This window comes from Pomacea canaliculata, linkage group LG2 (genome assembly GCF_003073045.1).
Source record: "Pomacea canaliculata isolate SZHN2017 linkage group LG2, ASM307304v1, whole genome shotgun sequence".
Taxonomy (NCBI): Eukaryota; Metazoa; Mollusca; class Gastropoda; order Architaenioglossa; family Ampullariidae; genus Pomacea; species Pomacea canaliculata.
In genome coordinates, this window is record NC_037591.1 from 25827048 (window position 1) to 25842493 (window position 15446).

At 39.7% G+C, this 15446-nt stretch overlaps 2 protein-coding genes across 4 annotated transcripts; both read left to right on the forward strand.

Annotated features, from left to right (window-relative positions):
- Window positions 1–1138: 1138 nt before the first annotated feature.
- LOC112556694 (vitamin D 25-hydroxylase-like) lies at window positions 1139–7772 on the forward strand. 3 transcript variants are annotated; one of them, XM_025225929.1, is made up of 8 exons: window positions 1139–1836; window positions 2417–2602; window positions 2730–2945; window positions 3407–3527; window positions 4671–4933; window positions 5626–5753; window positions 5897–6120; window positions 7640–7772. In XM_025225929.1, the coding sequence occupies exons 1-8, from the start codon at window positions 1387–1389 to the stop codon at window positions 7651–7653; spliced, it is 1602 nt and encodes a 533-aa protein (XP_025081714.1). In that variant the 5' UTR covers window positions 1139–1386; the 3' UTR covers window positions 7654–7772. The 3 variants fall into 3 exon arrangements, with proteins under 3 accessions (XP_025081714.1, XP_025081713.1, XP_025081715.1); XM_025225930.1 differs by lacking the exon at window positions 7640–7772 and having other exon boundaries at window positions 1145–1222; window positions 1402–1836; window positions 5897–6255; XM_025225928.1 differs by lacking the exon at window positions 7640–7772 and having other exon boundaries at window positions 1140–1836; window positions 5897–6255.
- On the forward strand, window positions 7734–15428 carry LOC112556700 (GTPase IMAP family member 1-like). Its single transcript, XM_025225939.1, has 6 exons — window positions 7734–7859; window positions 8218–8944; window positions 9208–9296; window positions 9755–9942; window positions 10525–10940; window positions 15225–15428. Exons 2-6 carry the CDS (start codon window positions 8679–8681, stop codon window positions 15286–15288), a joined length of 1023 nt encoding a protein of 340 aa, XP_025081724.1. The 5' UTR covers window positions 7734–7859; window positions 8218–8678; the 3' UTR covers window positions 15289–15428.
- The last annotated feature ends 18 nt before the right edge of the window (window positions 15429–15446 follow it).

A 15446-nucleotide genomic window follows, 5' to 3' on the forward strand; every position in this document is an offset into this window, starting at 1 on the left:
AGAAATATTAGAAGTTTGAAGTATTACGGTAGGATTTATTTGTCACTCTACAGACTGTATAATTCATTTTGAAGGACTATGGACTACAAGCAGGAAGCAGTTTACTGTATTTAATGCCGTCATAGTCTACCACTAGGCTATCCGCTGCCCATCTGTACGTGTAAAACGCATACTTGGGTATTATCTATATATATATACACACATTTACATATTACATATTATGCGAATAACGTTCATGTATTATTATTTTAGATCTTTTAATATCGACGTACTACACTTAAATTCTAAAATGACCTTCGGTTGCAATTCTAAGTTAAATTAAACCTCGTCAAAATCAAAACAATTTTTTTCCTTATTTGTTTACCTGTCTCCATTCATTGTTCGTGTTTCTGTTAAAAAAATGTGAATGTGTTGTACAAGATAGAATACTGGAGGAAGACGATGCTCATCTATTGTAGGCCCCGATATTATTGGATACAGACAAAGGCTGGACATTTGTGACAGACTTTTGACGGACAAAACAGATGACATTGCTGTAACCTGACAGGCCCACGATAACCCGCATCATACACAGCGAACACAAACTTGTTAAAACCGACAGGCAGATGTTTAAAACCGAACAGCTAAATAAATTTACGCTGAAATTTGCAGTTGCGTAAGTAAATTATTGGAAAAATGAACATAGGTTTCCACTGCTAAAAGCAAGTGCGAAAATTGTTTTGGCCGTACCAGCAGTGTTGTCCATAGGAATGTTATTACCATGGCATGGGATGGGATGGGATGGTACAGGCATAAATTGCCATGGGATGGATGGGATGGGATGGGATGGGATAGGATAGAAAAATATGTCCCATGGACAACCCTGTGTATATGTGAATAATTAGATGGAGCTAACATAATTATGCGCCTTTTATTATACAGGAAATTTCATACACGATATGATGTCCAAGGGTTAGGTGTTTGCAAATAATAATCTGAGGTCAGCTTTATCATTGATAAAGGATGGATGCTGTACATGATGCGTGCAGTCAGTGACCCCAGCTAAGGTTATTTACCATACAATGTAGGACAACGAACTTTCACCTTTAAGGGAATTCGTGATTGCTATGGACAAGTGACAAGAATATAAGCAAGGACCTAAGAAAGACGGTCGGGCAGCTAGTATGAAGAGTAGACGATGTTGCTAGCGATCTAGTGCGAGGGAGAAAAAATTTGTTTACCTGTAAGGACTGAATGGTATTTTTGAAGATACTACAAGGATATCTTGCCTACTCAATTTTTAATTAAGAGAAGAGAGCAAACTCTATTTGTTCACTCTTAGAAGATAATGATAAAAAAGTTTGAGAAAAAGATAATTATTAAACAACCTTGAAGAGCAGTACTAACATGGGTTTATTTCAGTTTGGATTCTTGCCTATGCCGGCATTGCCTTGGATTCTCGCGGTAACAGGATTACTTCTGTATTTTCTCAACAAAGTCTTCGCCTCTCGAAAAAAGCTATCTGTACCTCCGGGTCCATCTGGTCTTCGGTTGTTATTTGACATACTGAAAGCAGTCAAAGGAGGAACTCTGCATTTACTGGCTGAGAGGTGGGCCAGACAGTATGGCGAGATCGTCATGTGCAGGACCATCATCGGCAACTTGTGTTTCCTCAACTCGGCGAGACTTGTCAGACAGGTGTTCACCGACAAGGGGACAGAACTCGTCACCAATGACCGACCCAAAACGTTCACGGCCACCTGTGTAATGTACAATTTTAAGGATGTCTCTTTTAGTGACCAAGTCACCAATACGAACTGGCTTAAGATGAGAAAGCTCTTGCATTCCACTATCAAGGTGAGAGATTTCTACAAGAGTTCAACATTTAATGCCTAACCGATAACAGGTAGCTGTACTTTTATGGAAAGTAGTTTTGTGTCCCTGTATCCATCCTTGAATCACAAGTACAGGTATCCTTGTATCTGATCATATTGCCTCAAACGCGTTACTAGACCTTGATTTTTATTGAAACAAACCGTAGCTTTCTTTTCTGAACAAATAATGACGATGATGATCTTTTCCTCTCTATATTTTGGCAGTTAAGACCAACAAAAAAGATCAGTTGATATTTACGAATCAGGTGGACTGCTTCACTAAACTACACAATGTCTACATACTATTCTTACCTCTAAACATATAATGGCTATGTTTAATATTTCTTAACAAACTGTAATACTGTCTCTTTCAGGCCCTGTCTAAGTTTTGATTATAAAAATAAATGTTACAGTATTCTATGTGTAAAGATACACGATGAAAGTGAAAGAAACATTATTTCAGTTCATTTATATCCAAAACATACTCCTTATAATTATGTTTTAATTCGAATTATGAATATTGTCGCGTACTCGCGTACAATATTTTTCTTTTTTCTTCTTAGTTCTACGGAAGCGGCGTGGAAAAGTTTGAAAAAGTTATGCAGACAGAGTTATGCCGCTTAACGAAGACGTTGCAAAGGAAAATAAAAACAAGTGGAGGAATATATCATGGGCAGTTGGGAGAATATTGTGAAGTAGAGCTGGAACAGATTATTTCTACATCTATTCAGCGTGCCTTAGCTATCCTGGTATGTCATATTTTGATCATCTTTAATCAAATAATTGTATTCAGATCAAATGTTTACATAAATACAGATATAAGATAATTTACCCTTTGATAACCCTACACTTCAGTCCTTTTTTTCCGTCCAACAGATGACCGGAGAAGAGCAAAGCCCAGATTCTAAAGTGCCACAAATGATTGGAGATTTATCGGTGCTCCTACAGAGAATCCTATCACCTACTATTGAGTCCGTTTTGCTTACTTTCCCATTCCTGCGGTTTCTCCCTGGCACCTACTACAAGGAGCTGTGTGGAAACACGCTCAAGTACCGGGACATGTTCATGGAAGAAGTCTTCACCAAAGGAAAGGTTATTCTAGCAAATTTTTTTCTTTTTATTGTCGCAATATTCTTAAGTATGAAAACGTGTGTTTTAGGTAAGTTTGATAAAACATTTTGGGTCAACATAAAATAGTCCACCATGTCCTTCACAGATTATGTATTTCATTTCCTTTCCGTCGTACAAGTGAAAATGTCAGCTCCTCGTAGATACCTTTACAATTTATTTAAACTCATATATTTTTATCGCAGAATTCTAATACCATTATTTTCTAGGATGATTACCTCATTACTGTGATACCATTTGCTGTTAATTAATAATACTAATCATGAATATCATCGAAAAAGACTAGTGTACAACCAAAACGTCGCTTTAAAGATCTGTTAAAATAGTTTTGTGAGTTTATTGTTACTGTATTTCTTTATCTAATATCTAAGTTGTGAACTTACTAAGTTACTAAGCTATAATATTTCTGTGGGGATGTTGTGAAGGCAAAGCACGTGCCTGGTGAACCGAAGGGAATGGTTGGCTCGCTGCTCGAAGCACAGATGAGTAACGACTGGCTCATAGACGACCACATCAGGACTTTGCTTCTAGACAGTATTATCGCTGGTATGATTACACAAAATATATTACCATTTTCAAACTGGATTGACTTGTGTTCTTGCATAGTCATCTAGTCAGCCTGTCCTTTCTGTGGATTATATCATGTATACGCAATGGTCTTTGAGGACAATGAAAATATTTCCTGAATACAATGTAGAAAGCTGTTTATTGACATCGGTAAATCCATTTAATGCCTCTGCGCTCTCACGTGTCTCTTTTTCTTTAAGATTTAAATTACCTATTATAATACAATTTCACAATATTGCTTTCAACGAATAAATTATGTTTAACGTAGATAGGTCCAAGAAGTGAAGGATAAAGTCGAACAGAAACTGGTTTATAAAAAAGAATAAGTGATATCTATTTAACCAGCATCCACACTTTATTTTTCTCGTGTATATAACAAAGAAACTTTTTGTTGTAAAATCTGTAAGTAGTCATTTTCTGGTTTAAAATATTTCGTGTACAACCGAGTAGTATTATTTATTATGGAAAAGGACAGCGCTTAATGATCGGTTCGATTTTTGTGTGACGCAGAACAACAAAGAAGATTATACCTTTACAAAAGAACAGTATGAAGTGGGTTTTCGTGCACAAATTGACTGGGAAAAATCGAGATTTTACAAGTAAAAATAAACATTTGATACATTTAAATATTAAAAGAAACTTAATAAAAAAATTAAATATATGCCTCAACCTCAGAAGGAAAATAAAAAATAAGAATTAACTTTAACATTATCATTGTAGAAAACTTATTTACTTATTCGTCTACTATACGATAATCTGCAATTTAATATTTCATTGATATATTTTATTTACTTACTACACAGTTCTTTAATGTGCGTTTTTGTTTGTTATACTATTTATTCTAAATGCCTCGAATTGATTATAAATAAATGTTTTGACTTTTGACAAATATTAAAAAAATATCTACCACATCGGAAATTCATAAATAAAAATTATGGAAATAGACTTAAACTATTCAGTCTCCTTCCACACAAGAAAATGAAGTAAGAAATCACTTTGGTTCATTCCTCCCTATCTTTAAAAAAAGTTAATAAAATCCACCTCTGAAGCAACTTGCGTTTATAACTCTTCATATTGTAGTTAAATGATAATAGCGCTAAGTCAGCCATTTGTAATTTTCAGCGTTCATTACTTCCAACGAGTTGCTCAAGACGATTTTCCTGTACATGGTGCACTATCCTCAAGTCATGAAGAAGATTCAGCAAGAGATAGACAGCGTCGTTGGACACAGAGCACCATCCCTTGACGACAGAAGAAGCTTCCATTTCACAGAGGCAGCCATCTTGGAAGTGATCAGAAGCACTTCCAGCGTTCCTTTGGGTGTGTGGCACGAGACAAGAGAGGACATTGTTACTGATGGTTACTGCATTCCCAGGGGAACTGTGGTGAGATGACAGGGTAGTTGACAGACAAGAAAAAATAAAAAAGATTACTTTTAAACGATTGTTATCCAAATAACATGCATGTAAACGACTCGTTTGTTTTTTGAGCATTCATGTGAGCTAGAAAAACTTAGAAATAGTATGTTTTAGAGGTAAAAGGTTGTTTTTTCTAAATGAAGCTGTCAGAAAAATTTAGACCACAATGCATATCCAGCCTATAACTCATTAACTCCTCCGGTCATCCTGAATGAAGCTGTAAGGAACATTTAGAAACGACTTAAAACAGATGAACTAGTTGAACCTTGTGACCGAGACTGCAATCTATGTCAAGGCTCATTAACTCCTCCGGTTTTCCTGATGGCCTTTGATTTTTTTTTCAAAGGAATTAGTGTCCTGTTTGCGCGAAATGTTCCTCTTTTAGCGTTCAATGTGCTCGCTGGGGGCATATGCTTGGAATTAACCAAATCGAAGATTGTCAATCTTTACGCCTTGTTGGTGGTTTAAAAGAGGAAATATTATTTCTAGTCTTGGACTTAGCGTTCGAGATGGCAATCTGAATTTACGATTATGAAACGTTGTGCAATAATGTTTGTCATACTAAAATAAATCCGCAGAGTAAATACGTATCATTTCATATTTCATCATTATTTTCATCTATTTCATATTTCTCACACTCTCAACTGAACTTTCCACAGCTGTTTGAGAACATTTGGTGGATGAATCGGGATCCAGCAGCATTTGAGGACCCTGAGGTATTTCGTCCTGAGCGTTTCCTAGACGACGAGGGTCAGTTACTGCCCCCTACTCACCCTACACGATGGAGGTAGCGTGCTTCTGTGTAGTCTCGAGTCATAAACGTATTGCTTTCTATATTTTAGTACTAAAAAAATTACTCCAGAAGTGCATATCACACACTTGTGGTACAAAGATGTTTATTATTTTACATACATCATAAAACATTTTCAGATTTCTTCCCTTTGGCATTGGAAAGCGCAGCTGTCCTGGGGAGAACTTCGCGCGCTCGCGGGCCTTCCTCTACGTCACAACGCTCTTACAGCAGTTCGACTTCCTCCCGCCTGTCAACCACGACTTGCTTCCACTCACACAAGATTCGTGGACAGAGGGTATCGCCTTGCAACTCAAACCATGCCACGTGGAGATAAAGAGGAGGTCACAACATCCACAAATGAGCGAGCTATTAACAAAAAGCAAAGCATAGACCTTCCCTGACATTTTATCTTTTAACGGACGTGTACTGGTGGATTGCTGTCTGTCTGCCGAGACCAATGCTTAGCGTCTTGCTAAGTTCTCTACTGTTAGTCTCGGTGAGCCTTAACAATGAATGTGAATAAACCGGAAGCTTTGTACAGTTGCCATCAAAATCAAAACAATTTTTGTCCTTATTTGTTTACTTGTCTCCATTCATTGTTCTTGTTGCAGATGTGTCAGAAAATGTGAATGTGTTGTACAAGATAGAATACTGGAGGAAGACGAAGCTCATCTATTGTAGGCACCGATATTATTGGATACAGACAAAGGCTGGACATTTGTGACAGACTTTTGACGGACAAAACAGAAGACATTGCTGTAACCTGACAGACCCACGATAACCCGCATCATGCACACAGCGAACACAAACTTGTTTTCTCCGACAGGCAGATGTTTAAAACCAAACAGCTATTATTAACATTCGCATTAGCAATTCAAAAGATTTGTCTGTCTGCCTAACCATTTTCTTATCTGTCTGATTGACTGATCTTTAGAAATTGCATGTCATCGTTTCTCATGGCTTCGCATTAATATTAATAAATGCAAAATTTGTAAAGCGCATACTAACACTCCAAAGGAGTATGCTAAGAACAAGAACGAAACATGGACAGCATACGAGAGACAGGAAAACAAGCAAATAACATATGAACTATAAAAGAATAAACAACCGTACTAAACGAAGAATAAAATCAAATACAGAAAACACAAAAAGGAACCAAATAACAAGAACAAGAACTGAGAGTAACATGATATTGCAAAAGGAAGGGTGTGACAAAGGACTAGCATTATGGGAAAGGTTGCTAGGAGTAATTTTTACAGAAGAGGTTCGTTTTCAGTGCACGTTTAAAGGATAGTGGGTAGGTGGCTGATAAGGAAAGGGAGAGAGTTCCATTTTTTCGCTGTAAATGAAAATAATCCTGTGGCCATATGCTGTTGTTCTGGTGACAGGAAGAGTAAGGAGACGAGGAGCAGAGTTGTCTAGCTGGATGTAAGGGAAGAGCAGTTCATCGCAAAATCGCTAAACCAGTAAAGTACGGTACGAAAAAGTGAAACGATAGTCAAAGGGAAGTCACAAAGTATACGACAAAAAATGCGTTTGTCACCCTGACTACATTTTAAACTCTGTTAGGGAAAGAGCTCCACAACCTAATTCATTTCTTCCAACACTAATTTTCAGTCTACCTAGAGCCGAATATGCGTATTATTTATTTGCTTATTGATTTATTTTTTATGTACAAATAAAGACAAACTAACATGTAAATGCTTTTTATTCTTCTCTCAGGAACAATCAAACATTTCGCGGTAATATTTTGCATCAGTTGTAATTTTTAAGGAGTGCATAGACGGTGTTAGAAGAGAGAGAACTGCGGATTGATGTCTTTATCACTGAGCAAGGGTTGCTTGTTTTTTTTCTGCTCAGTCATCGTATTTCTTTTGCAGGTAACAGTCGCTGATAACCCTGTCACACGATAGACAGAGACATGTCCCTATTGCAGTGACCTGTTGTAGGTGTCGCCGAAACGGTCGTGTAACCACAGGCTCGTGATGAGTGCAGCATGGTGGTCAAGCTGACCGTGGAGCTAATGTTGTTCGTTGGTAAAATGTCAAATACAGTCTCCATACGATGAAGTATGACGGAAGGGGAGTGTAAAAAACCAAGGTAAGTAGCCTACCCACTTATGTCTGACTTCGGCCTAGTTTGCACCTTGATGTTATCTGCGCTGTTTAAATGATATTTGCTCAAACTACTGCAACTCGATAAACCAGGTTAAGTGAATGGAATCTTAAGTATGTGAGGGTGAGGAGTGAAGCCGGGAAAAGGTGTGAATAGGTCTTGGGATCCTGTTGCCACTTGGATAACCTGCTGTGTACAAAAATAATAGTAAAGGAGGCCCTATAACCTTCGGTCTTTGAGGAATGGAATGTTAGAGACCGCACATATTTCGGAATAAGCTATTTTTAAAATGGAGATAGCCATCTCCTATCCATTATTGCCTTTCTTCTCCATCTTTCTTCAGAGTGAGGTGTCCATTCAACAGCCCGGTTACCGGGTAGAAGGAAGCCGCGCCACGTGGATTTCGAACTGGCTGTGTTCACCTCCGGAGTTCGGATTCCGGTGCTCTAGCCACTTGACTATCTGCTTTCCTTGCAGGTGGAAGTGGGAGTAGCAGTATCGGCAGTAATCTAACCAGTAACAACAGTGGAAGTATCGATAGTACCTGTAGTAACAGCAAATAAGTCTCATTTGTTCTTTCTTGGCCATCTTCATTCTCTCCTCCTTCCCTTCTTGTAATCTCTCAGAGTACTCCAAACAGTAACACGTAATTGACATATTATTAAAATTACAAAATTAAAGACACTTGATAGACTTTTATCAAAACATAACAAACAATATCATTCTCCAACGAGTACGAAATTGTGACATTTAGACATTTTTCTTTTACATTTTTAAATAAACCCATCCACTTAACCAAGAATCATGGAAGAACAGCCGTCGTCATCTCATTTAAAGTCGCTAACTTTGGCGAAACTTGAGCAGCAAAAGGCAGAGACTGCCGAATGGTACAACAAACAATCCCAGCTTGTCAGGGATGTCATTGACCCGCTGCAACGGAAGTTGAAGAAAGTCAAAGAGGAATTGCTGCAGGCTCTTGACTACGCCGCAACCCGCGATGAGGTGAAACTACAGAACCAGATAGCTGTCCAGTCTGCCTCCGAGAACGGTATCCAGGATTCCAGACAGGTGTAAGTGTTTCACTTTATCCAGGTATGTGGCAATACTCAGCATAGAACAGTGACAAGCAGTAAATGTTCTAGACCTCAAGCATAGCTAATGGGTAAGGGAAAGGGCAGAGATCATAGGTCACCCTCCGTTCAGAAAAAAGTGGGAAACATTTATAGAAAACACATCTTTTATAAATTTGAACAATATCTCTCCTTCTATCTGCTTCGCTGTCATGTGTGTTTACACCTTGTTTACAGTGTCAGTTCTTTTGTGTCTGTCCCAGTGTCAGTCTGGAAATGCGGCGGGCAGTCGTCCCCACCCAAGAGAGCGTCCGCATCATCCATGCTCAACTCGACGCATGCGCAGTGACAGGTACAACAGTCGTGGCGTTTCCTCACTTGCAAAGATTTAGAAAGGTCGACGCAGATTGTTTTGAACTTTTTCAACCTGTTTTTGCCGGTTCGAATCAAAGCAAAATTCAAGCTTTCACAGTATAACGAATTAATAGGAGTTCGGGGAACAACAGGGTGGTGTAAAAATGCTCAGTGTTTCGAGTATTTCAACCACTAGCCAACGATCGACCAGCTTTCAATGAATAATTTGAGATATTGGGATGAACTTTCAAGCGCAGAGGCATATATTTATACTTGTTTAGACTTAATTTCGTTTATATATTAGAGGTTTCTCAAATATTGGTGTATCAATATACAAATATAAAACCAGCTGAAAACATTAAGCACTGCGCAGATGGTCGGACAGCCGACTGAAAAGAGGTAGTATGAATTTGAATGTGTACAAAGAAATTGTGTGACCTGTTTGGGTTTGTCAAGGAACTGATGTGATGTACTCCTTGGGAGAAATTCGAATCCTCATCATGGGTTCTTGCTTCCATGGCAAGAGCGCCACTGCGAACACGATTCTGGGCAGACAACGTTTCACTCTGTCGGACGCCAGCTCTAGTAAGCTGTGCCAGCTGTCAGAGCTTGGAGTAGAGACTTACAAAGATGCCAGACTAAAGGTAGATATGATTAGATATTTACCTTCCACTCATTTTCTCGTCATTCTCTCCCCTTCTTCTCTCCTTCCCTGTCTTTAGGCGCACATGGGAAAAAAGAGAAACACCTCGAAATTCCACACACCACATTGTGCTGTGTGAAATATATTTCTGATGACCAACGCATTAATGAATGTTCTTGGATACGAAATCTTTTTACTAGTGGTTTTATTTATTTTTGCCTACTTTGAAAATTATTCACGTATTCAAACTGTACGAGATATTTTTCTACGCTGTAAGTAGCTTGTCGAAGGTTTCTGAACTAATGAGCATCCCACAGACGATAACCTTATGTTTTAGCGAACAATCGAGATTTCAATGAGATTTTTTTTCTCTAGACATTATGGACTGTACGTTTGCTCTCACCTGCAGAGTGGGGGACAAGATCCACTATGGGTAAAGGTTAGACAAATCTGGCTTGACATTTGACACCCGGTCGGCTTCTGCAGGTTTGGCTTGTCATGTTGTTGTTGTTGTTGTTGTTGTTGTTGTTGTTGTTGTTTTATTTTTTTTAAAATTAAATTTATTTTTATTTTTTGTTGGCAGGTCGTGGAGACTCACGGAGTGTGCGGGATATCTCACAGACCTCGAGCCGACATCGAGGCAGGAGTACCTACGTCCTTGAACCTGCTTGCACCCGGCCCGCACGCGGTGCTGTGGACCGTGGCCGCGGCGTGGGGTTACTGGGAGTACAGCGCCGACGCGCACGAGCAATTCCTGGCTACAAGCCGCCTCCTGCCCCGCTCGGCGCTCGACCGTCTGGTTGTGATGTTCACGTGCGGTGACCAGTGCACCCAGTACGAGCTGCGGCAGAAGTTGTCCAACAACGAGTGGCTGCAGGCGCTGGTGGCCGAGGCGGGCGGGAGGTATCTGCTGTTCAACAACAACACCAGCGATGAGGAGCAGCGGCAGGGCCAAGTGGACCAGCTGATGGCAATGATTACCGAGATGAACGGTTGGGCGTAAGTGTGCCGTTCGAGACCTGCTAAAGAGAGGTAGAGAGACTTTTGGACGAAACTTTCGCCCTAGATCAGTGTGATAAGGGACAAAAACTATCGCTTTCAAAAAAAAAAAAAACTCCTCGCTCTTGCGGACAGCATCGTTGCGAAGTTTTGTTTGTCGCTAGGCAATCGCCCCGTTCATGGGTCAAGGATGACAGATTTCCAGGCCGTGCTATCATCTGGACCACCACTTGCATGCCTGGCGACACGATACCTAAGCTATCTGTAACTTACTGTTAAAATGACCGAGCACGTTTCATTACACGATACAAACTCTTCTGTGGCCGCAAATGACACCATTTATGACATTGCTGCAGCTTTGGTACAAACATTAAAAACTTGCAATTCCGTATCATCTGTTAGTTACTTCGCTTGCGCTTGTTTTCAAAAATAAAGTATGAAAAGTTCAAAATAGTTTATTCATCGGCTTCAAGGTCGCATTTAAAACAAATTGTATTATACAAATGATGCAAGACAATAAAAAATGTACAGTTTTTCAAGGGCTCGCATTAAAAGTGTGTACATATATATATATTATCTTTTGTCATCAACATGCATGAGACTATTATGTAAACAAAATATTGTCGTTTCACGAGTCTGTAGATATGCTCCGAACTGTTGCCTTTCTTTTGCAAATATTTTTCTAAAGATTTCATAAAGGCCAATGCAAGGTGCTATTTTCCAGAGTCTGAGTAAATATCTGGCTTTGGTTCTAAAGATTTATCCTACAAACATCGTCATGCTTAGATAGCGGTCAATGACACAGACATTAGGATTGTACATGGATACGTTGTCAAGGCTCAAGCTACTGGAGGAGTTGGAACCATATGTTAGGCGTATCTGTGTACAAACTTGACCTTGTTATTTTGACTTGTTTCTGTGCATGAGGATTTTTATATGCGTGTATCTCGGAAAGAGGAGGAGGAGATGCGCCCAGGGTTTGGTAGTTTCTGAACATGTGAACAGCGTGCAGCTTGAGGAGGTACAGTGTTGCAAGTACCTGTGAGGGACTCATTTTAAGGACAGCAGCTGTGCGGCGGACATTCGACAAAGAACAACGGCAGCGATGACGAGGCTGAACAAAATCTGGGACAAAAAGTGTAAAAGCGTTGCCACAAAATTCAAGCTATATAATGTCTTGGTCGTTCCCATCATGCTCGGAGGGTTCAAAGTTTCAAGAGTGCCCCTCACACTTTTATATTTCAAGTTATATGTTTTAAAGAAAATCCTGAGACCTCAAGAAACAATTCTTTTAACACTTTTAGTACATTTCAAATACTGTACAGTGGAACCTCGGTTAACGAACTTAATCCGTTCTGGAAAGTTGTTCGTTATCCGAAATGTTCGCTATCCGAAACAATTTTTTCCATAAGAAATAAGGGAAATAGATTTAATTGGTTCCCAGCCCCTGTTGACTTGCTAAAATTTGAAAGTTACAGGCTATAAAGGTATGTTTTAGTGAGAACAGTTATAATGCAATATAAATGGAGTTCAATAAACATAAAAACATTAACGAAAGCATTTAAACATCAGAAAACTCGCCGTTTTGACGGCGTGGTTGGAAGCAGCTGCGGGGAGGAAGGGGTGGAATTACTGCTTGGATTCCCCCTCCATGAGCACACGTGATATTATAAAATCGGGGGTGACTTCCTTTTGAGGTTCAAGGAAAAAACTTGTCCAGTGTCTGTTCCTTCTGCCTTTTTGTAAAACTCTGCGGTAATACGACATCACATATCCGACAGACGCATGCCACCTTCATACTTTGAAATCATTTCCTTTTTCAATTCATTTGTTGGCGCTTCCATGTCATTACCTCACTACTATTAATTGGTCTTAATCTTCTTTGGAGCCATGATTGAGGATTATCTTATTAAAATAAAGCACAACAATCACTAAATAAGAAGGATGCGCACAGATAAGGCTCGACCGATCGTAATTGTGTCTCGAGCGCGAATGATGACATGCTGGTCGGTCACGTGTGGTTCACGTGGCTGTTCGTTATCCGAAATTTTGTTCGCTATCCGAGACAAACTTTTAGCGAAATTTTTGTTCGTTAACCGAAATATTCGCTATCCGAGGCGTTCGCTAACCGAGGTTCCACTGTACAAGTGTGGGTTTTTAATTTTTTTTTTGTTTTTTGTTATTTTTTAAAACAACCTTTTTAGCCGTTTTCAAATTTTTGTTCGATCGCGGTTTTCTTCCAGTCGCAAATGTTTCTCGGCTTCAACGATAATTTCTGCTGATGATTTTGCCTTTTCTTTTGTATTCGTCTTTTTCATTCCGTTACGATTTCATCCATCTGTGATCCCTCGCTCGACAGAGGATCGTGTCGTCGCAATATGACGGTTATTAACAGGGTTGTCCATGGGACATATTTTTCTATCCCGTCCCATCCCATCCCATGGCAATTTATGCCTGTCCCATCCCGTCCCATCCCACGGGATGTTTCCCATGGGATTCCCATGGTATTAACAATCCTATGGACAACACCGAAAACCACTTTTCGGCTTTTGTTCTATAATTCCTGCTACTTCACATACAATAGATGATTCAGAGGAAAGATTTAAATCCTTGATGAATGAAATAACAGTACATTTATTTTGCAATATCAAGTATCGACTACCATGGGAAATACAAATGTGTGCTGTCCCATCCCATCCCATCCCATGGGACGTTTCCCATGGGATTCCCATGGGATTCCCATTCCTATGGACAACACTGGTTATTAATCTAGTATCCCGCTATCTGACTGAGTGCAGCATTCTATTTCTACACACTTTCTGCATGCCAGGGTTAACGAATTTTTCGCAATGTGATAGGCAGGGGAAATTTAACAGAAGGCACACACACACACCGTTCTGTATGAGAGTTTATTAAATTTGCATTTGAGACATTATTTCGTTCGTATAGACCCAGCCAGGGGAGATAGCCTACAGTTGACTTGCCAGGGCATGTTATCTCCCCTAATTCAGCTTCCATAATGTAAATTATTTTACTACTTGTGAACTGTTGGGAATGATGCAATTTTGCATTGTCACCGGAAATGAAAAACTAGTGCAATTTTGAGATATCTAGGACGACGGGAAGTGGGTGAAAATCGATTAAAAAATTTGACTGAACAAATATACATACACATACATATATACAACTGTTAGTTAAATAAAAGTGACAAAAGATGTAAAATATACAGCCGTGTATCACTTGTCATCATACTGCTAGAGATAAACATTAATAAGTGTTGAATCCTGTTTCCAGAGTAAGAGGTGAAGGAGATTTAGCGCTAGTGAAAATAAACTGACATAAACACTTCGTTAAAAAGTGTGTGTGCATGTGTATGAGAGTGTGTGCACGCGCGCTTGTATGAAGGTCCGTGGTATCTTTAATGCTTCTGTGTGTGTCTCGTCATCGAGCTGCTTCTATTAATTGCGAATAATTGTTATGCCGAAGTAAAGAGTAACAGCAACCCAGACCACAACAAACGCCATCATCAACAGCTGTCCCCTGTGGCGGCAGCCAAAACCTTGACCTTGATCCCATGCCGGGGTCACCGGCCTTGCACACGGCACGCTTTTCACGTGCTTCTGTTCCTCGCCAGACGTGCCGCCGCCATCGGTAGGTTTTTCAGATAAACGACTTTGGCCTCTCTGAAAAACAGTCGAAAGCCGAGAGTTAAAAAATACGTCTATCATTAGTTTCTTGAAAATATTGTGCAGATACAGATGTGGTGTGGCCATGGAATTTTTATGCCCTTGCCTTGCCAAAATCAACGACCCTGGCCTAGATTGTGTTTCTCTGTGGTCAAAGTTCAGGGCTGTTCACATTCAGTATCATGAGGTCTTGAAGCTCAGCCTTTGTACACGCTCTTTTTTGTTTAATGGTCTCCCATCATTTCTGCTTGATTCCATGCACTCAGAGCACATTTTAAAGCTTCAATTACTTAGAGGTAACTGGCGTGTACTGAGAACAGGCTTTCAGAAGTTGGCACAAATGGAAAAAAAAGAAAGATTGCGAACATGAACTTCAAATTTTTCAAGAAATGAATGACAATCGTATGAAAAGTTTCGTTTTTTAAATCTCTTTCTCAAATTGTGTACAATTAAAAGTAACTTTTTCTGAAACACTTTGTCTCTTTTCTTAATATTTTACTTTCTTTTTGTTTACGAGATGATTTTGTACTGAAAAAAATCCTTTAAGCCAAATTAAACTTACGTTGTCTCTGTGATCATTTCTGCTTTTCTCCTTGAGTGCCACGATGATGATAGCTGAGACGACAGAGAGCGACCCGAGGACGAGGAGAATGAAGCAGTAGACGAGCAGGAGGGGCATGCTGTCCGAGTTCCTGGGCAGATTCTCCGCCACCAGCGTCATGTACATGGTCTGCGACAGAAGGACGGTGGTGCCGAACGACACCTTCTCACCGCAGTCACTGGGAAGGATGCAGACGAAGAAATTCAGCAACGACAACAA

What these genes read in the sequence shown, in the direction of transcription:
- LOC112556694 (XM_025225928.1), top strand. Translation starts at nt 1,387, where the DNA reads ATGGGTTTATTTCAGTTTGGATTCTTGCCTATGCCGGCATTGCCTTGG. An exon ending in TCTTGCATTCCACTATCAAG is followed by an intron (nt 1,837 to 2,416) that starts GTGAGAGATTTC and finishes TTTTCTTCTTAG; the next exon opens with TTCTACGGAAGCGGCGTGGA. An exon ending in TCTAGACAGTATTATCGCTG is followed by an intron (nt 3,528 to 4,670) that starts GTATGATTACAC and finishes TGTAATTTTCAG; the next exon opens with CGTTCATTACTTCCAACGAG.
- LOC112556700 (XM_025225939.1), top strand. Translation starts at nt 8,679, where the DNA reads ATGGAAGAACAGCCGTCGTCATCTCATTTAAAGTCGCTAACTTTGGCG. An exon ending in ACAAAGATGCCAGACTAAAG is followed by an intron (nt 9,943 to 10,524) that starts GTAGATATGATT and finishes TTTTGTTGGCAG; the next exon opens with GTCGTGGAGACTCACGGAGT. An exon ending in ACCGAGATGAACGGTTGGGC is followed by an intron (nt 10,941 to 15,224) that starts GTAAGTGTGCCG and finishes TTTCTCCTTGAG; the next exon opens with TGCCACGATGATGATAGCTG.